This window comes from Hyaena hyaena, unplaced genomic scaffold, assembly GCF_003009895.1.
Source record: "Hyaena hyaena isolate Hyena2069 unplaced genomic scaffold, ASM300989v1 scaffold_202, whole genome shotgun sequence".
In the NCBI taxonomy this organism is placed as follows: domain Eukaryota; kingdom Metazoa; phylum Chordata; class Mammalia; order Carnivora; family Hyaenidae; genus Hyaena; species Hyaena hyaena.
In genome coordinates, this window is record NW_024080832.1 from 1,801,765 (window position 1) to 1,827,237 (window position 25,473).

At 44.9% G+C, this 25,473-nt stretch overlaps 2 protein-coding genes across 3 annotated transcripts; one reads left to right on the forward strand and one right to left on the reverse strand.

Moving 5' to 3' along the window:
* Window positions 1-133: 133 nt before the first annotated feature.
* Window positions 134-6,018, reverse strand: RPS18 (ribosomal protein S18). 2 transcript variants are annotated; one of them, XM_039241782.1, is made up of 6 exons: window positions 6,008-6,018; window positions 4,967-5,065; window positions 766-852; window positions 581-682; window positions 386-477; window positions 134-253 (listed from the first exon to the last, which is right to left on the reverse strand). In XM_039241782.1, the coding sequence occupies exons 1-6, from the start codon at window positions 6,008-6,010 to the stop codon at window positions 178-180; spliced, it is 459 nt and encodes a 152-aa protein (XP_039097713.1). In that variant the 5' UTR covers window positions 6,011-6,018; the 3' UTR covers window positions 134-177. The 2 variants fall into 2 exon arrangements, with proteins under 2 accessions (XP_039097713.1, XP_039097712.1); XM_039241781.1 differs by lacking the exon at window positions 6,008-6,018 and adding an exon at window positions 5,548-5,620.
* On the forward strand, window positions 5,760-24,661 carry VPS52 (VPS52 subunit of GARP complex). Its single transcript, XM_039241780.1, has 20 exons — window positions 5,760-6,080; window positions 6,908-6,992; window positions 7,140-7,192; window positions 7,378-7,453; window positions 7,644-7,711; window positions 8,013-8,188; window positions 8,583-8,733; window positions 9,022-9,122; window positions 9,234-9,366; window positions 9,508-9,565; window positions 9,931-10,064; window positions 10,520-10,675; window positions 11,142-11,260; window positions 11,875-11,998; window positions 12,271-12,366; window positions 12,481-12,588; window positions 12,813-12,878; window positions 23,584-23,695; window positions 23,893-24,011; window positions 24,216-24,661. The coding sequence occupies exons 1-20, from the start codon at window positions 5,991-5,993 to the stop codon at window positions 24,360-24,362; spliced, it is 2,172 nt and encodes a 723-aa protein (XP_039097711.1). The 5' UTR covers window positions 5,760-5,990; the 3' UTR covers window positions 24,363-24,661.
* The last annotated feature ends 812 nt before the right edge of the window (window positions 24,662-25,473 follow it).

The following is a 25,473-nucleotide window of genomic DNA, read 5'->3' on the forward strand; positions in this document are numbered from 1 at the left end:
ACCCTAGACCAAGCACACCTGATTTGGGTAGCAGAGTGAGGCCGTCAACAGGAGAGAACACCCACAGGGCCCAGTGTGATAACTTTCCGGATCAGTGTCCCCAGAAGAAAGGAGAGAACTATATACAAGGAAGCCGTAGGTGTATAAACTATTTATTAACAGAAAAGGCCTAGAGATTTATTTCTTCTTGGATACACCGACAGTGCGGCCCCGGCGGCCTGTGGTCTTGGTGTGCTGGCCTCGGACACGAAGTCTGCAGGTGAGGAAAGAGAAGGGTCACAAATTATATACCATGTAAAGGAAACACCTGTAAAGAACGCGGGGCACCAGAAACCTCTGGGAGTCTCAGGGCAGGCAGGAAGAGGAGACTCCCACCCCCACTCACCCCCAGAAGTGGCGCAGGCCTCTGTGGGCCCGAATCTTCTTCAGTCGTTCCAGGTCTTCACGAAGTTTGTTGTCCAGACCATTGGCCAGGACCTGGATTTGGAAGAGTGAGTAATGTTTTACCCACTGACCTCCTATGACTAATTCTAACTGGACACCCTGCCTTTTCTCTAATCTCTCCCATTTCAATACACACCTGGCTGTATTTTCCATCCTTCACGTCCTTTTGTCTGTTCAAAAACCAGTCTGGGATCTTATACTGGCGTGGATTCTGCATAATGGTGATCACACGTTCCACCTGTCAGGTAGGACAAGGGTGAGATACAAACGGCCTCCCTTCCAAGGCAGGCCCAACCCACAGCCCCCCTTCCTTGTCCTCACCTCATCCTCAGTGAGCTCTCCTGCCCTCTTGGTGAGATCGATGTCCGCTTTCCTCAACACCACATGAGCGTATCTTCGCCCCACACCCTGAGGAGAAGTTTTGGAATTTGGGGCGGAGTCTGATTTTTTTGGCTTTCTTTTGTAGCCCTGCTATTCAGCCTGCAACCACCCAGCCCACTATGCTTTTCTAGATACAAAGTCTAACCATTAAATAGAAAAAGTTTTATTCAGGGCCTCCTGGGTAGCTCAGTCAAGTGACTGACTTCAGCTCAGGTCATGATCTTGCAGTTCAGGAGTTCGAACCCTGCATCAGGCTCTGTGCTGACAGGTTGGAGCCTGTTTCTGATTCTGTACCCCCCTCTGACCTCCTGTGCTCGTGCACTCTTCTCAAAAATAAACATTAAAAAAAAAAAAAAAAGAAGCAAGCAAGCATTAAAAACAAGTTTTATTCAGGGGCAGGTCCAAAGAAAGCAGATCTTTTCACACTGCTCAGCACACACATTTGTCGAGTGCAGGCTGTTAAGACACTGTAGCAGCACCCAAGAGTGCAACCTTCTAGTCTCTGCATTGTGGAGGACCACAGGCTTGGTTCTCAAAGCGGATGCAGCACCACAGCAGCAAGACTAGGGACTTTTGGGAAGAGGGTTGATCGAGGGGTGGGATTGTGGTGCTCTGGGTCTCTAAGGGTCATAGTTCTTTGGGCAAGCAAGTCACTTCGTCTCAATGATCAGTTTTCTAATTAAGTTTTCACAAACTTAATGGTCAGTGCTCAGAGATGACCAGGCCACAGGTCATCTAACTGCCCAAACCAAACTCAAAAGAAACTAATGCTTAAAGCTGGTGGCATTGTATCAACACCAACACCAGTACACCTTGCCACCTGAACTCAAGAAGCAAACACGTCTGAATGGCGAAGGATCGTGTGCCAGGCTGAATAGTGCCATCGCCCTGTATGTCCACCTAGAATCCTAGAATGTGACCTTGTTTGGAAAAAGGATTATTCCAAACATACTTAGTTAAAAAAAAATGAGGTTAGACTGGATTAGAGCAGGCCCTGAATCCAATGACTGGTATCCTCACAAAAGGAGAGGACTCAGAGAAAAGAAGACCATGTAAGAGAAAAGAGTGACACAGCTACAAGACAAGGAACAGGATGGCCTGCTGGCGAACACCAGGTGATTGGATTCCTAGAGACTTCTAAGGGAGCCGAAACCTTGATTTTGGCTGTTTGGTGTCCAGAACTATGGGAATAAGTTTTGTTGTTGTTTTAAGCCAACAAATAGCTTGTTTCAGCAGCCCCAGGAAATGAAGAGTTATTTCCTCTCTGTAAGTGACCTAGAATATCAAATTATCAGAAAAATTAAGGTCTAAGTCTCTTTCAAATTTGAGACTTACAAACAGGGGTGCCTGGGTGGCTCGGCTGGTTAAGCGTCCCAACTTGACTTCCAGCTTAGGTCATGATTTTACGGTGTGGGTTCAAGCCTCGTATGTAGAGCTCTGCGCTGATGGCGCAGAGCCTGCTTGGGATTCTCTCCCTCAAAACAGATAAACTTAAAAAAAAAAAAAAATGAAGAGTTACAAATAAAATAGTATGTTTGCAATTTACCTTAAAATGATAGGGAAAAGGGGCGCCTGGGTGGCTCAGTTAAGCATCTGACTGGCTCAGGTCACGATCTCACAGTTCGTGGGTTTGAGCCCCTTGTCAGGCTCTGTGCTGCCAGCTAGCTCAGAGCCTAGAGCCTGTCTTTGGATTCTCTGTCTCCCTCTCTGACCCTGCCTTGGTCATGCTCTGACTCTCAAAAATAAAAAACATAAAAAATTTTTTTTAAATAAAAATTTCTGAAGGCCTGTTTGCGGACTGATATGGACTTGTCAACTTCCTACATTAGATCCCTTCTTCTCTGCCAAGACCACCTGTTTTCTCCATCCATAAGAGTATACTCGGGACCATCACTCACCAGGCCCACAGGCCTGGACCACAGAAGAGCTGACACCAAATTAGAATTACTCTCATAAAGTATTTAGTGCAGTGTTACTCATGGGACAAGACATGAATTCTTCAAACATGGCCAGTTAAGTACTTCTCAGGTTTCCTGATAGCCTATAGGTGGTAGTATTACCCTGCTTTAGAGGAAAAGCAGAAAACCAGCCAACCTTAAATAGCTACAAGCGCAAACAAAACAATTAGGAAGGGATCATGGCATACAATAATCTTATAAGGTCTGTATTATTTCTCAACATGCTCTCTGCTTGTGTTAATTTCCATTCTTTATCCTTCCCCATCCAATTAATCTTACCATTTGTTTAACATCTTTTGAGGAATCCCTTCCCATACCAGCCCCCACTTCTCTCTTCCTTTCCAATTATTGCCCTTCCATTCTGGATCCTTAGCAAAAGACCCCTCTCGAAGCTTTAGTTCTTTCACCAGAGAAGAGCTAGCTGTACTTGCTGGCTCTCCACACAGCTAGCAAAAAACCTCTGTACCATCTCTCTCTAAGAATTACCTTTCCCAGGGATAAGCAAAGCATCAGGACCCCTAAGACACTTATTACAAAATTCCTAAAATTACCTTAAAGGCCTTCGATTAAACTGTTAGGTGGACCACACACAAATTTAATGAAAGTAAATACAAAACCGGTTAACTTCAAAAACGCAGCAGAAAAGGATTAACACAAGCATTCCTGTTAACCACCACCATCTTTTATAGAGGCACATGCTGTTTCATTGCACTGTGAAGATATTGTGGTTTTTGTTCTTTTTTTTACACAATGAAGGCTTGTGGCAAATTCTGTGTTGAACGAGTCTATCAGCGCCATTTTTCTAGTAACATCTGCTTACTTTGTGCTGGTGTCACATTTTGGTAATTCTCACAGTATGTCAAACTTTATTTAAATATTATATTCATTATAGTCATCTGTGATCGGGACTCCTTGAAAGCTCATGATGGTTACCATTTTTTCCAAGCAATAAAGTATTTTTAAATCAAGGTACGTACACTTTTCTAGACATAATCCTGCAGCACACTTATTATCGATTACAGTTTAATTATAACTTGCATATGTAAGGAAACCAAAAAATTCATTCGATTCACTTTATTGCATGGTACTGAACCTGCCCTATAGATTTCTAAGCTGTGCCCATCTGTATTCACTATCCCATTTAAACCTCATAGACCCCCTGAAAAAGGTACTGTAGTTTACACTGTCCTAGTAGTTTCACATAACCAAAGAAACTAATCTTTTTGTATACCATTTAAAAACAAATCAAAGCTGTGCTTCCTGCAGTATTAACATGAAAAAGCAGAGGAATTTAATCAGTCTTATGAATCAAAGCTAGGATCTGCAATTCTAAATTAATGAGTTATGTAATATTTCCTTTAAATTTTCTGAGACGAGGCTACAGTATCCTGGATCCATTCCCTAACACCGCATAAATACATCTACCAGGAGCTGGGGATTGTGAGCAAGACAGGACCATCCCACCCCCACGATGTCCACGTAAGGGCAGAAAACACATTCAGCCATTCCACAATTACACATATGGGCCAAATCCGCCCCCCCCCAAAAAACCAATAGAATAATGTCTCCATTCGGAAGGCCAGTTCACATCAGGTTGGTGAAGTGAAACATGCAAGCTTATGCACCAATTTTATTCACACAATGAACCAAACACTGGTTCCCATCAACAGAAACAAGAAATGCATCTCATTCACTTCTGGCATTGGAGTTAAATGCCCTGCTCATGATGTAGTGACACCCCTCCTCCTTCCCAACAATAGGTTTCTTCACGCTTGGTATCTGTTGGCCTTCCTAAGTACGATTATACAATTTCTACAACATATATATTTTTACAGTGATGGCTGCTCTTATGAGGCACTGCTGTAGGGATCAGAAAAAAAGAACCTCACAAAATATTCATGGCTGATGATCCAGTAAAATTTTAGTGAATTCAGGTATACAAAGCAACCCACTCCCCATCCCCTGAAAGTATCTTGGCTTATATTGAGACTATTCTCTGGCTTTCTCTACTTACCTTTTGTGGTAAATGTGGTGAGGGATTAGATTAATCACTCTTTTTAACCATTTTTTTTTTTTAACCCGGCAGCCAAGGTTATCTGATTGGGATGTGTTTTTTCAACCCTGCCTCACTTACAACTTAATCTAAGTTTCATTCTTATTCTCCATTCCTTACCCTACTTTACCTTAATTGCAGTGATGGCAAAGGCTATTTTCCGCCGCCCATCGATATTGGTGTTGAGTACTCGCAAAATGTGCTGAAACTTCTCAGGGATTACTAGAGACTGACAGAGATTGGGGAGAAATGAGACACCATGAAAATACTACCATCAAACAGTAACCTCAAACAGGAACGTTAAATCTGTCGTACAGTGAGCAACGACCCCCCCCCTTTCAGTTTTCGCACAACGTAACTCCTGAGGGCTGCAGACAGCAGGACATGAAGTGTTCAGGCCCGGGAAAACGCAACGTTTGGGAGGGGGGAGGTCTTCTGCCCGTTCCCAAAAGTACACTCTGAAGTAGACACTCTGAAGTGGACGTCCCCATTCACGCCCAACCCCTTCGCCCCTTTCGAGTGCCCTGGAAGTGACTCTTCCTTTGGCCCACTCTCCAGATGTCTTTAGTCGTTCCTTCCCAGGGGCGCCATCCAAAGACTCACACAGAAAGCTACGAACCCCGAGGACAGGCCATTTCTAGCCACCTAATAGCAGATTTTCTGTGTCCCGATTCCGATGTCGCCAGATCCCCTCGCTAACCCCAGTCTTACCATGGCGGCAGCCCCAGGGGCGGCGTGTAGGCCTCCTGTGGAAGAGAGAACGGAAGTGACGTCGTACCCTTATATAGCTACCAGGCGGAAGAGGCGGAGCGACCTTGTCGTAGCACTTCCGGAAACTGCTTGCGTCAGAGCCGACGCGACTTCTGGGAGTCTCTATTGGTGGCCACAACTTCCGGTGCGTCCTGTCTTTACGGTTCGTAAAGTTCTTGGGTGTGAGGGCTGCAAAGGTTCCGAGATGGGATAGTGCTTAAGACTTCCAACTCCCATTTTCAGTTAGGTGAAGTGATTGGGCTGAAAAGGGGAAGCTGGAGTCAAGCAACTTAATTCAAATATCTGGGCACGATTTTGCAGCCCGCTAGACCCTCTAGAACTTGTAGGTCCACTCCAGGGGCGGACTTAGCGACTGACAGCTGCCGGAAGTGAGGCTGCGGGGAATGGCCGCCGCTGCGACCATGGCGGCAGCAGCCCGAGAGCTGATGTTGCGGGCTGGGGCCTCCGATATGGAAGAGGAGGAGGGCCCGCTGGTGAGAACGCGGGGCTCTTTTTCTTACGGAGTCTTGTCTGGTCGTCCTCGAGTCAGAAAGCCGCGACTGGGCTGGGTTTAGGCACAAGGGTGGGAGCGCGGCTGTTACCGATGATGCTACCTGTTTGGCTTTCCAAACCTGTCGTTGGGATCGGACTTGAGTCTGAGCCGGAAACAGAGTGACCAAGCGTCAATTTCCAGAGGCACAATTTCCAGATTTGGGGGCAAGATAGAGAAGCAGTGTAGTGTAAAGGTTAAGAACATGGCTTCTATAGTCAGATTGGTTTCTAAGTCCAGTTTTGCCACTTACACGCCGTGTGTCTTTGGGCAAGTTAACCAGCCTTTCTGGATCATAGTTTGTACACGTATAAGGTGAACGAAATAATAAGACTTACCATATAGACTGTCGATTATGGTTAGATGAATGAGTATATGAAAAGTGGCACCCGGCACGCAAGTAAAAGCTATGTGTTAGCTGACATTTCTAGAAAGGCTGATGCTGCCCAGAGGGATTGTGATAGAACACCTGAGATAGCAGGAGTCTGGGGAATCCTGCATTCAGCTGTAAGTTTTGCTCTGCCCTCTGCAACTCCTGATTTTCCCCATTGGGACACCTCTATTCTCCGTGAGTTCCCTACCTAGAAGCCCCGGGTAGTAGATTGGGTGCAGTGTGAGACTCTTCGGATTTTTTGACTCAGTACCTATGGCTCCCCAGTAAAATTCTAGCTGTCCTCTCCCTCCATGACTTGAAGGTTGTGGATTATCCCATTGTATTTGTTCTCCCTATGTTCTTCCTGTGTCCTTTCCCATGAACTTGTCCATCTCCAGGGGGGTGGTCCTGGTCTTCAGGAGCCATTGCAACTTGGAGAGTTGGACATCTCCTCTGATGAATTCATCCTGGATGAAGTGGATGGTAAGTGATAGGATGGATGCAGACTGCTTATGAAGATCTGAGAGGCAAGGGGGCTGGAAATAATAAGACTGGGATTGGTGTACAGATGATTAGTTGGGGGAGGGGGAGCTGTGCACCTGGACCCTTATAATAAACTTCTATTTCCAGTTCACATTCAGGCAAATCTGGAGGATGAATTAGTCAAGGAAGCTCTTAAAACGGTGAGGCTTTCAGCTATACTGATCTGTCCCTCCACTTACCCTCCCCTCAAAGAGTTAAAAAAGGCAATAGTCTCTTGGGCTTATAATGTTACCCTGGTGTCTTACTCTGTAGTTCTGTGTTGATTCTGTCCCAGTGTCCCTTCACTGCGACTTTCTGCTAACCTGTCGTGTCTCGGTTCTCCCAGGGTGTGGATCTCCGACACTATTCAAAGCAGGTTGAGCTGGAGTTACAGCAGATTGAGCAGAAATCCATTCGGGATTGTATCCTCCAGTAGAGAAAAAGGGTGATGTTATTAAAATAGGGATTTTGTGGAGTATGGTGCAGGCAGCTTAGCGGGGCCTGACATCTTCTCTCTGAAGTGTCTGTCATCTCAGGGAGAAACTGGAGAGGTCCTGCAGGTCTGAGAATCTCCAACTTTATGGTGAAGCCCCTTGACTTTTTGTGGGTCAGATATCCAAGAGAGTGAGAACATAGCATCTCTGCACAACCAGATCACAGCCTGTGATGCTGTTCTTGAGGTTAGTAACATGACCTGCGATCCCTGATAACCCTGAACCAGATCATGGTCTCTGGCGCCTTTCTTTAGGTGATCAGTCTCAGCTGGGGATAGTTAGATTCACTTTTAGGATGACTTCAACAGTCTTTTTTGTTGTTACTGCCATAACTAATGTTGTTTGCCAGTGACCTTTGGGGTGCCTTTTGCCTCGTCACCTGCTACCCTCATGGACTGATACTGAAGACTTAACCAATAAACTTAGGTGGTCCATTTGTCCCCTACCAACCCGTGGTGCTCCAGCAACATCTCTGTCCTCCCCCCAGCGCATGGAGCAGATGTTGGGGGCTTTTCAGAGTGACCTCAGCTCTATCAGCTCTGAGATCCGGACACTGCAGGAACAGTCAGGAGCCATGAACATTCGGCTTCGAAACCGCCAGGCAGTTCGGGGGAAACTTGGGGAACTTGTCGATGGTCTGATAGTGCCCTCTGCTCTGATCACGTGAGTTGCCAGTTTGAAGAGTCACAATGTCTGTAGGAAGTAGATGGGCTAGAGTGACCTACCCTACTTACCATGTAGGTCTCCTGGCTTCTTGTCATCAGATGCCTTCCAGAAACTGATGGGTGGGTTGACAACCCTTTCAATCTTGATGCAAGCTTTAGGCATCCAAGATTAGGAATCATCCAGGGTCAGGCATATAGTGAGGGGGTTCAAGGCATATGGGCATGGGAGGTGGGGGGAAGGTTCCAGGAACAGAAACCTTTGTACATGTGTCCTGAGTACATGATACAGTGTAAGAAGGGGGAGAGACAGGCTGGATGTAAAGGATTTGGTTTGAGGTCTAGGGATGTCTGGGTCTCTGTCCTAACCCTTTCCACCCATCCCTGCTACCCAGGGCAATTCTGGAGGCGCCAGTGACAGAGCCCAGATTCCTGGAGCAGCTACAGGAACTAGATGCCAAGGCAGCTGCAGTCCGAGAGCAGGAGGCTAGAGGCACAGCAGCCTGTGCAGATGTCAGAGGCATACTCGACCGGCTCCGGGTCAAGGTGAGAGATGGGGATGATACCCCAGAGATGATAATACCCTTCCTGACACCTTCAACCTAGATTTCCCCGGCAGCGCTCATTGTAGCCTGCCCCCAAAACTTCACCCTACCTTTACCTGGCAGAGCTCATCCTCACGTCTCTGGGTTCCCCTGAAAATTTTAAGATACACTGAAGAGATATTCTTTACCCTTCATCCTCTGATATTTAACATTTGGTACTTCCCCCACTGTTTCCCAGACGGTAATAAGGTTGCAGCTTCATGCCATGTGTTTGGTCCCCCATGTCTAGGCAGTGACGAAGATCCGAGAATTCATCCTTCAGAAGATTTATTCCTTCAGAAAACCAATGACCAACTATCAGATCCCCCAGACGGCACTGCTGAAATACAGGTCACCGCCTGAACGAAGGGCTTTGGGTGACCTCTGAGCTAATGAGCAGCCCATTGTAGTGTCTGCTTTCTTGGGGAGGCAGGGAGACTGACTCATCCCTGGCCCCTCCAGGTTCTTCTATCAGTTTCTACTGGGCAATGAACGAGCAACAGCAAAGGAGATCAGGGATGAATATGTGGAAACACTGAGCAAGATCTACCTGTCTTACTATCGCTCTTACCTGGGGCGGCTCATGAAGGTGCAGGTGAGGCCAAGGAGAGAGGCATTCCTAGGAACATGGGCTGGGAAGAGGGACCACCTCTGGGCAAGGCTGGACAGTGGACAAAATTTTTTTATCATGCTGTAGGAAGAAATGGTTACCAGTTTTCTTTTCTCTTTTTGCTAGTATGAAGAGGTTGCTGAGAAGGATGATCTAATGGGTGTGGAAGACACAGCAAAGAAAGATATCCTAGAGCTGAGGAACTCACATACTAGGCCTTGACAGTGAGGGTACTTCCAGCTCCAGCCTCAAAGGCATTGCTTCTTGCCTGTTTCTCTGTAATCAAAGCGTTTGAGAATATGATGAAGGCTGTGGCCTTCCTCCCCAGAAAAAGGCACACATCATTTTGATGCGTGGTTTTGCATATGGTATCACGGAGGGCAGAAGCTCTCTGAAGCCTGTTCGCAGGTGTCAGGTGGAGTGGGCGCCCGGTACTGAGAAGGAGAGACATCTAGGCTGTCTCTAGCTGCCTGCGGTCCCTGAAGGCACTGATTCTCTGAGTCTGTCACAGTTGTGATCTTATTGTTTTCCCTGACCCTGACCTTTCACGATTCTTCTCGAAGCCTTCCCTCCGCAGCAGGAACACCATCTTCACCCTGGGGACTCGTGGCTCTGTCATCTCCCCCACTGAACTGGAGGCCCCCATCCTGGTGCCCCACACTGCCCAGCGGGGAGAACAGAGGGTACGAGAAGGAACAAGAGTCTGTCGTGAGGGGCTCTGGGGAAGGCCAGACCTGGGCAGAGCTTCCCACCCCGCAGGCCCCTGTATCAGTCCCCGCAGATCTGGGAGGGGCCTTCTCGGGTCACCCAGGCGTTCTGTGATGTGAGGAGGGTTGAGACCATTGACTTCAGGGCATATAGAGGGAGAGATGGGCTGAGGGGAATGACACGTCATGAGTCAGGCTGTGGAGGTGATGGCAGGCATAGAAAGGCAGGTGGGGGTGGGTTCTTATGCCCTTTGTCCCTCCTCCTTTCAGTACACGTTGAGGATGCTGTTTCGCAGCCTGCACAGGGGTTAGATAGGAAGGGCCTCCTGAGCTCTCATTGCCCAGGCTTGCTGGCTTTCCAGCTCTCTCTGTGGAGAGTCAGTGTGGGGATCCATCCCTTCTGTCTCTCTTCTCTACCCCTCCCATCCTAGTATCCATTCGAGGCCCTCTTCCGCAGCCAGCACTACGCTCTCCTCGACAATTCCTGCCGGGAATATCTGTTCATCTGTGAATTCTTTGTTGTGTCTGGTTCGGCTGCGCACGACCTCTTCAATGCTGTCATGGGCCGCACACTCAGCATGACCCTGGTAAGGTCCCCAACTCCTGTGCTCTTAGACCTCTCTGTCCTCAGTCCTCTTCAGCACCATCGTGGAGTCCTAGCTCTGGTGGTACTGAAACCAGGATCCTCTTATTCTAAAATGTCTAAACCTTGTACTCGCAAAGTAGATGAAACCCCCAAAGCTTGGGGTCCTGAGGCTACCCTAGTACTGACCCACACCCAGGCAGTAACATCTAAAAACAGAGGGGCCCCCAAAATGGTGCTCAGCCCTGAATTCTGCTGTGATGGGCTTGTGGGCAGAGATCCTTATGGGCAAGGCAGCAGCACCGCATGAGTGGCCAGTGGACAGGGAAGGAGGGAGCATTTCCTGAGAGAACACACCTCTCTCTCCCTTCCAGTGCCACCTCCCCAGAGGAGCACGTTTTTTGTCCATTACCGCTGGGAATGACAGAGTAACGTTCTTTTCCAATCTTCTCTTTCCCCCTGAATCGTAGAAACATCTGGAGTCCTATCTCACTGACTGCTACGATGCCATTGCTGTTTTTCTCTGTATCCATATTGTCCTCCGATTCCGCAACATTGCAGCAAAGAGGGATGTTCCTGCCCTGGACAGGTCACTGAGTTCTGGTCCCTGGTGCCCTGCTGCCCTTGAACCCTTCATCTTACGTGACTGTGCCCTGACCTTTGGACTGCTACTGACCTGATACCTGGTTCTTACTTCTATTCATCTGCCTGGAGACAGTACTGCGTTCTGACTCAGCTTTCATATCAGTCCTGCCTCCACCAGCCATCAGCTGTTAATTGGGTTCCCCCACCGAAACCCTCACGATGCCCCCATATTTCTTGCTGACTTTTTAAGTTTTTATTTTATTTATTTTTAATTTTCTAAATGTTTATTTATTCTTGTGAGAGAGAGACAGAGCATGAGCACAGGAGGGGCAGAGAGAGAGGGAGACACAGAATCCAAAGCAGGCTCCAGGGTGTGAGCTGTTAGCACAGAACCTAACTTGGGGCTAGAACTCACCAACCGTGAGATCATGGCCTGAGCCGAAGTCAGACGCTTAACTGACTGCCACCCAGGTGCCCCTTAAGTTTTAGTTAGCATACAGCATTCTATTAGCATCAGGTGTATAATATAGTCATTCAACAATTCCATACATGACCCAGTGCTCGTCAGGACCCCCACGTTTCTTGCCACCTGATCTCTGATTCTGATTAAGCCTGCAGGTACTGGGAGCAGGTGCTTGCCTTGCTGTGGCCACGGTTTGAGCTGATCCTGGAGATGAATGTCCAGAGTGTCCGAAGCACTGACCCTCAGCGCCTTGGGGGGCTGGATACTCGGCCCCACTATGTAAGACAGGGCAAGGGTAACAAAGGGGTTCTGAAAGGCAGGGCTTCTAGCTTCACTGTGGGGGTTGGCCGGGTGTCCATTGCGCTGTGGGCCTGGCTGGGTGTCTGGGCATACCGTGAGGGGGCAGTGTAGGAGTGTGTGTGAACTCAGGGTGAGCTGGGCACGGTTGGTCAGAGGGATAGGGGGCAGGAGTCACAGAGGTTGATTGGGCAGCTCCCAGGACTTGGGCCAGGGAGTTGGTGTGATTTTTCTTCCCACTTTGTCTCCCCAAGATCACACGCCGATATGCAGAATTCTCCTCTGCTCTTGTCAGCATCAATCAGACGATTCCCAATGAGCGGACAATGCAGCTGCTGGGACAGCTACAGGTGAGGGGTGGCAGGGCCAACTTCCCAGCAGCCTAGCTGCCGCAGCGGCCTGAGTGTGAGGAGGGCTGTGCGTCCTTGCCTCCTTGTGTCACCTCCTCCTCCTGACTTTTCCAGGTGGAAGTGGAGAATTTTGTCCTCCGAGTGGCAGCTGAGTTCTCCTCAAGGAAGGAGCAGCTGGTTTTCCTGATCAACAACTATGACATGATGCTGGGTGTGCTGATGGTACAGACGCCGCTGCTCCCTCCCTGCCTTCCCGGACACTGTGGCCTCCCCCACTGCTCTGTTAGCTCCCTGAGGACACGCACGATGTTGGTTTTGTTCCGTGTTTTATTCTTGGCGTCTGGCACAAAGCCTGGCCAAGTACAGTAAATGTGGCAGGAAGGGGATATCCTGAAGTGAAGGGCTGCGTCTCCCCACACTTGAGATTTCCCTTTGTCATCCCTTAGGAGCGGGCTGCAGATGACAGCAAAGAGGTTGAGAGTTTCCAGCAGCTGCTCAATGCTCGGACACAGGTAGGGGCGTGGGGAAGAAGAAAGGGACAGTCTTGTGTGCTGTTTTCCGTTCTGTGTGCATGGGTGTCTTTGTGTGGGGAGCGACAGTTAAAGGATTTTAGGTACACAAACTTGAAACTATTGGTTGGCTTTACTTTCTTCTATATTTTTCTCTAATGATATGCTCCTGAAGCCACTACATACCTTGGCAGTAACCAGCATCAAACACTGAATTCTTCCTCACCCCATTTCCTTGCTTCTCATGGTCCCACCTTGACCTATATGTTGTGTTTACCGTGTTCTTGCTTTTAAAAATATATAAGAAAAAAAGGCATATATATATATATAAGTATGGCAAGACAATAATAATTTAGTTTTATTTTTTAAGGTTTTTTTTTTTTTTTTCTTTTTTGAAGTAGGCTTTACACCCAGTGTGGGGCTCAAACTTCCAACCCGAGACTGAGCCACCCAGGCGCCCCTGTGTAATGTTTTATTTCTTTCTTTCTTTTTTTTTTTTTAAATGTTTTTTTATTATTTATTTCTAGGAGAGAGAGAGAGACAGCGTGAGCAGGGAAGGGTCAGAGAGAGAGGGAGTCACAGACTGAAACAGGCTCCAGGCTCTGAGCTGTCAGCACAGAGCCCGAGGTGGGGCTCGAACCCACGAACCGTGAGATCATGACCTGAGCCGAAGTCGGATGCTTAACTGACTGAGCCACCCAGGCACCCCAATATCTTTTTTTAAACTTTTTGTTTTTAATGTTTATTTATTTTGAAAGACAGAGCAAGCAGGGGAGGGGCAGAGAGAGAGGAGAAAGAGATTCCAATCTGGCTCTAAGCTGCCAGTGCAGAGCCCATTGTGAGGCTCGATCTCATGAACTGTGAGACCATGACTTGCACCAAAATCAAGAGTCAGACCCTCAACCGACTGAGCCACCCATGCACCCCATCTTTAATATTTTTCCACAACCTTTTATAATTTTCAGCACAAAGACTTTGCAGATCTTTTGTCAATTATTCCTCGGTAGGTGTAACATCTAGATTTCATCCTACTAGGAGTAAAGGAATCCTCTCTACTCCTTTGCCTTTAATTTCTTACATCTTTGATCTCTTACTGTTCTGGCTAGGACCTCTCTGACAATGTTGAACAGTTGAATAGAGGAGTTATCCTGTTCCTGATTTTAAAAGAAATGCTTTCATCATTTTCCTGTTAGGAGGAATGCTGCTGTGTTTTTGTAAATGCTGTTTATCAGGTTAAGAAAATTTCTTTCAATCTCTAGTGTACTAGGAGTTGTTACTGTAGTTATTCCTATGTAGGAATGAGTCCACATTTAGGAATAATTACTGGGAGTACTAGGAATTACTAGGAATAATTACTACTTTTTTTCATTCTAATTGTTCAGACTTCCTGACCTATTCTTTTAGAATTTTTTTTTAAAATAAGCTTGTTACTTAAAATATTATCATTTTTAAAAGAAATTTTCTTATTTGAATTGCTGTGTAGAAATGCTTTTGGGGATGCCTGGGTGGCTCAGTCAGTTAAGACTGACTCTTTTTTTCATGTTTGTTTATTTTTGAGATAGAGACAAGAGCACAAGCAGGGGAGGGGCAGAGAGAGAGAGGGGGAGACACAGAATCCAAAGCAGGCTCCAGGCCCTGAGCTGTCAGCACAGAGCCTGATGCAGGGCTTGAACTCAAGAACTATGAGATCATGACCTGAGCTGAAGTCGGACGCTTAACTAACTGATTTCAGCTCACGTGATCTCATGGTTCATGGGATGGAGCCTCACATGGAACTCTGTGCTGACAGCATGGAGCCTGCTTGGGATGCTCTCTCTCCCTCTCTGTCCCTCCCCTGCTCATGTGTGCACGCTCTCTCTCTCTCTCAATAGATAAATAAACTTAAAAAATTATTTAAAAAAAGAAATGCTATTGATTTTTGTATATTGGCCATATACAAACCTACCTCCTTATTATTTCTAATAACGTTTCTGGAGATAGTGTGTGCATGTTTTATGTAGGCCTGACAGTTTTAGTTATTCCTTTCTAGTCCTTAAGCCTTTAATTTCTTTTTTTTTTTAATGTTTTATTTATTTCTGAGAGAAAGAGACAGCATGAGCAGGGGAGGGTCAGAGAGAGAGGGAGACACTGAATCAGAAGCAGGTTCCAGGCTCTGAACTTGCAGTCAGCACAGAGCCCAACGCGGGGCTCGAACCCACAAACCATGTGATCATGACCTGAGCCGAAGTCGGACACTTAACCGACTGAGCCACCCAGGCGCCCCTTAAGCCTTTAATTTCTTATGTCTTTATTCTCCTACTATATTGGCTAGTACCTCTGACACAAAGCTGAATAGTTGAGTAGAACTGATGATAGTGAGAACCCTTATCTTTTCCTAGTTTTAAAAAGAACGTTTTCATCATTTCTCCATTAAGGGTAACCTTGCTTTTTATAGATACCCTTTCTCAGGTTAAGAAAATTCCTTTCAATCCCTAATGTGCCAAGAGTTATTATCATTACAAGTTTTTCATTACCTATCAATAATTACTTCATTTTTTAAAATTCAAGGCTAATTAACGTACAGTGTTATATTAGTTTCAGGTGTACAATATAATGATTCAATACATGTCTCAGTGCTCATCAAGATAAATGTACTTTGAACCCCTTAATCTATTTTACCCTTCCCCCTACCCTCTGTCCCTCTGGCAACCACGTTTGTTCTCTTGTGTTTAAGAGTCTGTTTTTTGGTGCGTCTCTTTTTTTGACTTTGTTTTCTTTCTTAAGTTCCACATATGAGTGAGATCACATATGGTATTTGTCTTTTTCTGACTGACTTATTTCACCTAGCTTTATACCTTCTGGGTCCTTCTATATCATTGCAAACGGCAGGATTTCATTTGTTTTTATGGCTAATACTCCATTGTATCCACATAGTCCTTGTCCTTTCATCTATTGGTGGACACTTTAGTTGTTTCCATATCTTGGCTATTGTAAATAAGGCTACAATAAATATAGGAGTGCATGTTATCTTTTCAAATTAGTGTTTTTGTTTTCTTTGGGTAAATATCCAGTAGTGGAATTACTGGATCATAGGGTAATTCTATTTTTAATTTTTTGAGGACCCTCCATACTGTTTTCCACAGTGGCTGCCCCAGTTTGCATTTCAACCAATGAGGGTTCATTTTATTCTACATCCTCACCAACACTTGATATTAATTTGTAGTATGCCAAGAGTTACTGTTTATTAAATATCTTGAATGAGTATTGAATATATTAAACAAGAATGTATGCTTTTTCTGCAGTGGTTGAGGTAATTACATGGTTTTTCTTCTTTATCAGTTTTATGGCTTATGACATTTGTGGGCTTTACAATGTTAAACCATGTCAGGGGTGCCTGGGTGGCTTAGTCGGTTAAGCATCTGACTTTGGCTCAGGTCATAATCTCACAGTTCATGAGTTTGAATCCCATGCCGGACTCTGTGCTGACAGCTCCGAACTTGGAGCCTGCTTCTGATTCTGTCCCTCCCCCAGTCACACTGTCTCTCTCTCTGTCCCTTTCTCAAAAATAAATAAACATTAAAAAAGTTAAAAAAAAAAAGAATGTTAAACCATTCTGGATTTTGTCTAATCATTTAGGATTTTTGTTTCTTTGTGCATAGGTGATGCCACTAATTTTCTTTCCTTATACTGTCTGTTTTTGTATGCTTTTGGTACCAGAATCATATTGGATTTGCAGGAGGAGGTAGAAAGGAACTCTGCCTTCTTTCTTTCTCTTCTGAAAGAGTTTAAGATTGGAATGATCTCTTCCTTGAAAGTTTCATAGAACTTGCCAGCTAAAGCATTTGAGAAGATTTAAAACAATGAAATTCTCTCAAAGTACTGCTTTTATTGAATTCTGTAGGTTTGAATATGTAGCACTTTTAAAATAAGTTCTAAGAATTTTAGTATTTCAATTATTCTTAGATCTGTGAGATTTTTGGAGGAGTATTTTAGGAGGAGTATTTTTAAATTTCCAAAACTGGTTTCTTATTTATCAAAGAGTTTTTTTTTATTATTATTAATGTCTCAATTAATTACATCGTAGGTGGAGAATGTGAGTTTTTTTGTTACTGAGTTTTGGAAATTTGTTTAGATTCACTTGTGGCCCAGTACATTAGTAATCAACTTTTATAAATGTTCCATGCATGGTTGAGAGGAATTTGTATTTTTTAATTGCTCAATGTGGAGATCCAAGCTTTTTAATTTTATTGCTCGCATTATCTATATCATAAAGGATTATTTTTTGTGTGTGTACTTATCAGTAGTTGAGAGAGATGTTTTGAAATTTGTACATTTGTCACTTTTTTATAGTTCTATCAAATTTTGCTTTATATAGTTTTGTTTTATCTAAATTCTCTTTTTTTTCATTTTTTTAACATTCTTTTTTTTTTAATGTTTTATTTATTTCTAGGAGAGAGAGAGAGACAGCGTGAGCAGGGGAGGGTCAGAGAGAGAGGGAGTCACAGACTGAAACAGGCTCCAGGCTCAGCTGGCAGTCAGCACAGAGCCCGACGCGGGGCTCGAACCCACGAACCGCGGGATCATGACCTAAGCAAAAGTCGGACGCTTAACCGACTAAGCCACCCAGGCGCCCCTTAACATTCATTTTTGATAGAGAGAGTGTGAGTTGGGGAGGGGCAGAGAGCAAGGGAAACACAGAATCTGAAGCAGGCTCCAGGCTCTGAGCTGTCAGCACAGAGCCGGATGCGGGGCTCAAACCCACGAGTGGTGAGATCATGACCTGAGCCAAAGTCAGACTCTTAACCGACTGAGCCACCCAGGTGCCCCTTTAAATTCTTAAAAGTTTAGAAGCAGGGGGCACCTGGACAGCTCTGTTGGTGAAGCATGCAGCGCTTGATCTCAGGGTTATGAGTTCAAGCCTCACACTGGGTGTAGACATTACTGAAAAAGAAAATCTTTTTAAAAAAAGTTTAGGATTGTTAGATCTTATTGGTGACTTGAAACATTTGTCATGATACAATGACCCACTTTAGTGCGACTAATTTTGTCTTCATGCCTGTTGTGTCTGGTATTAACATAGCTCTATCGGGCTTATTTTGGTTAATATTTGCCTGTTAATTAATTTCCATTCTTGTACTTTCAATCTTTTTATGTTTTCACATTTTAAGTCTTTTTAGGGGTGCCTGGGTAGTTCAGTCAGTTGAGCATCCAACTCTTGATTTCGGCTCGGGTCATGATCCCAAGGTCATGGGATCAAGCCCAACATCAGTCTCCATGCTGAGCCTGCTGAAGATTCTCTCTCTCTCCATCTGCCCCTCTCCCCTGCTCATGTTCTCTCTCTCTCTCTAAAATGAAAATAAATAAATAAAATGATATAAAAATTAAGTATTTTATAAATAGTATATAGCTGGAATTTTTTTTTTAGAGTTTATCTTGAGAGAGAGTGCGAGCAGGGATAATTGTTTGGATTTTGTACTTTATTCTTTTAGAATTTGTCTTTTAAATTTTTCTTTGCATATTTAGCTTAATGCTTAAACTTAATATTTTACTCCTCTCCCAAACAACATGTAGACTTTAAAACATTGAAAAGGTATTAATGCTCCAGTCACTCCTCCCCCTTCTGCCTTCTATGCTAATTTTTGACCAGTGTTTTCTTTTTTTCTTAATTTTTAAATTTTTAATTTATTTTTGAGAGAGAGAGATAGAGACAGCGTGAGCAGGGGAGGGTCAGAGAGAGAGGGAGACACAGAATCCAAAGGAGGCTCCAGGCTCTGAGCTAGCTGTCAGCATAGAGCCCGACACGGGGCTCGAACCCACAAACCGTGAGATCATGACCTGAGCTGAAGTTGGACGCTTAACCGACTGAGCCACCCAGGCGCCCCTAGTATTTTATTTCCGTTCTACGTTTAATTGTTGCCATTTTACAGTGATGACATTTATTAGGATTTCTATGCATGTTTCCTAGTTCACTATTCTTTTGTAAAGTTCAGTCTCTTGGGGGTAGTCATTTTTTTCTTCTTGAAGTACATCTTAGAGAAATACATATGTGGAAGTTTGTTGGTAGGAAACCTCACTTTTGTTTTTATATAAATGCCTTTATTTCATCTTTGTTCGAAAAAGATAGTTTTGCAGGCTTCCTGTAAAATTCTCACTTACGTTATTTTCTCTCAACATTTAGAAGATGATTTTCTACTGTTAGCTTAAGTCATTGCTGTGGAGAAGTCTGCTGCTATTCTAATTTTTGTTTCTTGTTTCTAAAAGTTCTAATACTTTTGTTTCTAAAGTCTGTTCTTTCTGACTACTCTATAAAAACCCATTTTTTTCTTTGGTATTATGAAGTTTTATCACAATATGTCTAGATGTGGATTTCTCCTTATCTTGTTTGGTATCTTGTGTTTCCTGGGTCTTTGAATTTATCTTTTTCATTAATTTGGGAAAATTGATAGCCAGTATCTTCTTTGACATTGTTTTTTCTCCTTTCCTTCTTCTCTCTTGGGATTGGGTTAGCCGGAAGTTAAACTTTCCCATTCTTTTTTCTCTTTTTAGTAAAATAAACATGTAATTAGACCAGGAAGGAAACTGTTGTCCTCACCTGCAGTTAGGTAGCCAGCGAGAATGTCAGCTCTGCCCTTAGACCTGCAGTTCTCTGGAGCTCCTGATCCTACAGAGGTGTGCTTAGCCCAGCTGACTGTGCGGAGAGCAGCTGAGGTGCTGCGAGATTTGCCAGCATGGGGTAGGGGCCAGCCAGCATCGGTGCTCTCTCAGTCCTTTTTGGCGGGGTGCTTCTTGATAAGTGGGAAAGATTGCTAGCCAAAGCCCAGTGCACCGTTTCCCTCTGGTCGGCTCCTCGGCTATTGGAACATTCTCTTTTGCTTGATAGAGAGTTTCAAGTTTATTCATGTCTTAGATCACTGCTTTCCAATAGAAATACAATACATGCCATAAATAGGAGCCATGTAAGTAATCATATATTATTTAAGTTTACTTATTTATTTAGGGAGGGACTATGAGTGCAAGTGGGGAAGGGGCAGAGAGAGAAGGAGAGAGAGAATCCCAAGTAGGCTCTGCGCTGTCAATGCCGAGCCCAATATGGGGCTCGATTCTATGAACCATGAGACCATGACCTGAGCCAAAATCAAGAGTCAGACACTTAACTGACTGAGCCACCCAGGTGCCCTAGGCAACACTAGTAATTTTAAATTTTCTAGTAGCTACCTTTCAAAAAGTAAAAAGAATTAGATGGAATGAACTTAACGTATTTTATGTAAACCACTATATCCAAACTATCATTATTTCAACATATAACTAATAAAAAATTGGTAGTTATTTGTTTAAATTTTTTTCCCATATGAGGTCTCTGACGTATGGCATGGATTTTATGCTTATGGCATATTTTAATTACGACTAGCCCCGTTTCAAGTGATTGATTGCTACCTGTGAGTCACGGCTGCTGTGTTAGACAGGACATCTCATCTCTCTTAGCTGAACTTCCCTGTGCAGTATTCTCCCTGTGTGCCATCCCTCCACCCCCCCCCCCCACCTTTATACTGGTTCAGAGTGGGTAATGGCATTTGGGCAACTAGAATAGGTTAAATTTGGTTATTTAATCTCTGTTCAAAATTTTATCCCAAATAAAGATCCCTCAATTATTGAAAGATCCATTCTTGAGAATCTCTACCCAGTCTCATTAATTACCTGACATCTTTCAGTGGATATAAGTGCATGTTTCGTGGGAAGAGTAGAAAAGGTTTTATTTTTAAATAGGAGTAGATTTTATTTTAAAAGTTGAACTTTTACCCTACCAGGTCTTAACTATCTAGCTTGAGTTTTAAGATTTTATTTTTAAGCAATTTCTACTTAAACTGCTCGGGGCTCAAACTCACAACCCCAAGATCAAGAGTTGCATGCTCTACTGACTCAGCCCGCCGGGTGCCCCAATTTTAACTTTTTATGTAGGGAATTTCAGACGCTAACGTAGATATCTTTAATCACAGATCTTTAATCGGCAACCACGGTGCACAGCTTTATTTCATCTCTGTTAGCACCCATTGCTCATCCTCCCGTGTCTGCCTCCCCCACCTTTATTTTGAATTAAATCTTATACGTCATCACTTCATCTGTATCAGGATGTGTTTTCAAAACCACAACATGTGGAGTGCCTGGCTGGCTAAATCTGTGGAGCATGCAACTCTTGATCTTGGGGTTGTGAGTTCTAGCTCCACATTGGATGTAGAGATTACTTAGAAATAAGTCTTTAAAAAAATAAAAATAACACCCCCCACACACAAACACAACATGTCACGCTTTTTAAAAATGATCCTATTTATGTGGAAACTAATTTGACAAACTATTTGTAAAAAAAACAAAAAAACAAAAACCCTATTTTGAGGGGCTACTATTCAGGTTTTCCCAGTTACCTCATAAGTGGCTTTTATGGTTCAAATCAACATCTGTGTGTGGTCCACTCATTTGTCTCCTTTTAATCTGTAGAGTGCCCTTCTGTCTTTGCTCCCGTCCTCTGCACTTTATCTGTGGAAGAAACTGAGTCAGTGAGTTATTTGTCATGTAGTCTGGATTTTGTAGATTGCATTCCACGGTGTGGCTAAACACTTCCTTTTCTCCTGTAAGTGTGTAGTTCGATCAAAAGGCTTGATCAGATTGCAATTTGTTTTTTTTCCATGAGTAATTGAGAGGTAGTGGTGTGTACCTCAGCAGGGGCACATATGTCTTGGCTCCTTTACTGTCAGTAACCGTCAGTGATCACTAGCTGCATCCATGAATTGGACTTCTGTACCTCTCAGTGTCTCAAGATTTTCCATCTCCTTATCTGTGTGCTGCACGCTAAGTCAATTATAAATTTCAGTTCGCTGTATCATTCTTCAGGTATTTCTAATCTGCTGTTTAACCTGTTGACTTTTTAATTTTATGTATGTGTTTTTAGGTAATCTCTACATCTCACATGGGGCACAACTCACAACCCTGAAATCAAGAGTTACATGCTCTTCTGACTGAGCCAGCCAGGCGCCCCAACCTGTTGACTCTTTTAAATTAAAAATGCTTTTGGGGGTCACCTGGGTGGCTAAGTTGGTTAAGTGTCTGACTTCAGCTCAGGTCATGATCTTGCAGTTCGTGAGTTTGAGCCCCACATCAGGCTCTGCTGACAGCTCAGAGCCTTGGCGCCTGCTTTGGATTCTGTGTCTTTCTCTGCCCCTCCATGCTCATGCTCTGTTTCTTTCTGTCTCTCCAAAATAAATAAATGTTAAAAAAAATTTTTTTAATATTTTTAATTTTTAATTTTAATTTTTAAATTTCTGAGAGAGAGAGAACATGGGCGGGGAGAGGCAGAGAGAGGGAGACAAAGGATCTGAAGTGGACTCTGCCCTGACAGCAGAAAGCCTGATGTGGGGCTCTGGGGCTCCCAACTCCAGAACTGCGAGATTGTGACCTGAGCTGAAGTCAGATGCTTCACTGACTGAGCCACCCATGTGCCCTGCAAAATATTTTTGATTTTTAAATCATTTCTTAAAAATTTCATTTTGTTTCCAGTGTGTCCATTCCTAATCTTGTCGAGTGGTCATCTCTGTGTCTATATTTTTAACTTCTTTGAACGTCTCATACAGAATGCACCACCACTGTGCATCTGATAGTTCTGATGTTGGCAGTCTTTGCAGATCTAAGGCCATTGCTTACTGTCTATACTGATTCTCACAGTAGTTTCCTTTCATATGTGTCTGATTACCTTTGAGTTGATTGCCTGATCTTATGATCATATGGGCCTAAAATGGGATTGAGGATATTTTTCTCTTTTTAATAATTTAATTTAAAAAAAAGTTTTTTTTTAAATGTTTTATTTATTTCTAGGAGAGAGAGAGAGACATCATGAGCAGCGGAGGGTCAGAGAGAGAGGGAGTCACAGACTCTGAAACAGGCTCCAGGCTCTGAGCTGGCAGTCAACACAGAGCCCGACGCGGGGCTCGAACCCACGAACCGCGAGATCATGACCTAAGCGAAAGTCGGACACTTAACCGACTAAGCCCCCCAGGCGCCCCAATAATTTAATTTTTTTAATTATTTTTTTGAGAGAGAGAGGAGAGGGAATGCATGAGCTGGGGAGAGGGAAAGAAGGAGAGAGTGAATATCTTAAGCAGCCTCCATGCTCAGCATGGACCCTGACACAGGGCTTGATTCCCATGCGTCTGAGATCATGAGCTGAGCTGAAATTGAGTTGGAAACTCGACTGACTGAGCCACCCAGGCGCCCTGAAGATATTTTCTTTCAAGAGGATTTACCTCTGCTTTTGTAGTAGCTGAAAGATGCAGTCCACTTGGATCTACATCAGCACCTTTTCGAGGTTCTTATGAGAGACCCAGGCTTTGCTTCTCCACCTGGGTCTGCCGTCAGACTCTGTTTCCAGATAGCAGACTTGGTATGGCCATGTGCCTTCTGGTAGCCCTGCTTCTCCCAGCCATCCACCCCTCTGGTCCTGGCCCTGACCCCAGTTTATTATTGCACTGATTCCAGCTCAAGTTTAGTTTTTTGGTTTTTGTGTTTGAAGAAGGGGATCCTTGGAGAATTCCCCTACCCCTGAGATCAGTGGTGTCCTAAAGTATATAACTTGCTCTGGGAGTGTTCTGAGGACCTGGTCAGTCATGATCCACAAGTGAGGAAATGTGCTGACACCAGGGCCACTTGACCCTGCGTATATGTGTGTGTTTGTGTGTTTCTACAGGAATTCATTGAAGAGTTGCTGTCTCCCCCTTTTGGGGGTCTGGTGGCATTTGTGAAGGAAGCTGAGGCTTTGATTGAGCGTGGACAGGCTGAGCGGCTTCGAGGGGAAGAAGGTATGAGGATGATGCGGTAGTGGTGGGTTCAGCGGTAAGGCGAGTGGAAGAGAAAAGTGAGAGGTTACAGATCCCGTGAGGAGGATAGAACAGGAAAATGGGGTTGGATGCCGAGGAAGGCTGTGCCTGGGGGAGGATCAAAGATCACCCTAGCCAAGTCCTTCCCTGACACCCTCTCTCTTTCCTCCTGCCATCAGCTCGGGTTACTCAGCTGATCCGTGGCTTTGGTAGTTCCTGGAAATCATCAGTGGAGTCTCTGAGTCAGGATGTGATGCGGAGTTTCACCAACTTCAGAAATGGGACCAGTATCATCCAGGTGACTTGCAACTCCCAGTCCTCACTTCCCCCCACCCCCTATCGCTAGTTGTTTTCCCTCTTTTCCCTGGGTTTAGTATCCTCCAAGTGACCCTTGATCTTCAGCTACCAGCATGATCAAAGTTCTGGATGAGCCCTAGTCTGATTCCTAACATCATCCTTTAGCACCACCCGCCATGATCTTTCCATGACTTTCTCTGACCAGGGAGCCTTGACCCAGCTGATCCAGCTCTATCATCGCTTCCACCGCGTGCTTTCTCAGCCCCAGCTCCGAGCTCTCCCTGCCCGGGCTGAGCTCATCAACATTCATCACCTAATGGTGGAGCTCAAGAAGCACAAGCCCAACTTCTGATGTCCTGGACCCTGGGATCCACTGGCCTTCTTCATGGACTTCTGTACCCCACCCCAGAATCTTCTTCACCTGGGCTTTCCTTTCCAGTTCTCCCTCTGCTTCCATGTCCCTGACAAGCCTCACCCTGCCTTTGTTCCCCGGACCCTGCCTCATCAGGATAAGCTGAATTTCCTTGTTTTCAGGTTCCCAGGACCATTTCCCCCTGGCCTTCCAACACACCTTTATCATTTTCCATTTCACCACCCCTCCCCCACACACATACCCGTTTTCTTTTCCCAGTAAAACCTTCACTGCCTCAATCTAGTTTACTCAACTCTTGTCACCATGTCCTGAGTCGCAAAGCCTCAGCTCTTGGAATTGGTGGCAAGGGAATACTGCCTCAGTCATTGATTCCCACCCCCCACCCCCCCCCAGTGTATTGTTTTCTGTAGCTTTTTAAAAAAAGTATTTGTTTATTTTTGAGAGAATGTAAGTGGGGGAGGGGCAGAGGTACGGGGACAAAGGATCCAAAGTGGGCTGTGCAATGATAGCAGCAGCCCGATGTGGGGCTTGAACTCACGAACAGAGAGATCATGACTGAGCCATCCAGGTGCCCCTTTTCGGTAGCTTTTTGACCTAAGATGTCAGCAACTTGAACACTAACCAATCCCCTCCTCGCTTGAGAGTTACTCCAAGGTCAGTCCGCATAAAACAATAAATATTTAACATGATGTAACACTCTTCTCCCATTTCCTTCCTCCTTCCTCCTGGGGTCTTAAGGTGGCCCTCTTTGCTCCAAGGTTACCGTTCCTCTTAGGCTACTTCCTGGGTGTCCAGAAGGAAGGGGTACAGATGGTAACCTTTAACTGCTTCAGGCCAAAGAAGTGGTTGCATTGGTTTTAGGCAGGGACTATTTCATGAGTAACCAGCCTGGTGGAGGAAGGCGGCCCCTGTTTAAAATGGCCACTGCATCAAGTGCTGGGAACATGGCTGTGCAGCCTCCTGCACTGTCCCACGGGCTGCCTTGGTTCCCCACTACAGGCTCTCCTTGCATCCTGCCCCCAGACTGACCCTGGGACTGCTCCCTTTCCTTGAACATGAGCTTTTGAACTCCTCTGGTTGTGGCTGGCAT

Excerpts from the sequence above, each read along its gene's own strand:
- RPS18 (XM_039241782.1), bottom strand. Across the intron at positions 478-580 it reads AGGATGGAAAATACAGCCAG|GTCCTGGCCAATGGTCTGGA; the intron begins GTGTGTATTGAA and ends TTCCAAATCCAG. Across the intron at positions 254-385 it reads GGCCTGCGCCACTTCTGGGG|ACTTCGTGTCCGAGGCCAGC; the intron begins GTGAGTGGGGGT and ends CCTCACCTGCAG.
- VPS52 (XM_039241780.1), top strand. The coding sequence starts at position 5,991 with ATGGCCGCCGCTGCGACCATGGCGGCAGCAGCCCGAGAGCTGATGTTG. Across the intron at positions 11,261-11,874 it reads GATGTTCCTGCCCTGGACAG|GTACTGGGAGCAGGTGCTTG; the intron begins GTCACTGAGTTC and ends TTAAGCCTGCAG. Across the intron at positions 11,999-12,270 it reads TGGATACTCGGCCCCACTAT|ATCACACGCCGATATGCAGA; the intron begins GTAAGACAGGGC and ends TGTCTCCCCAAG.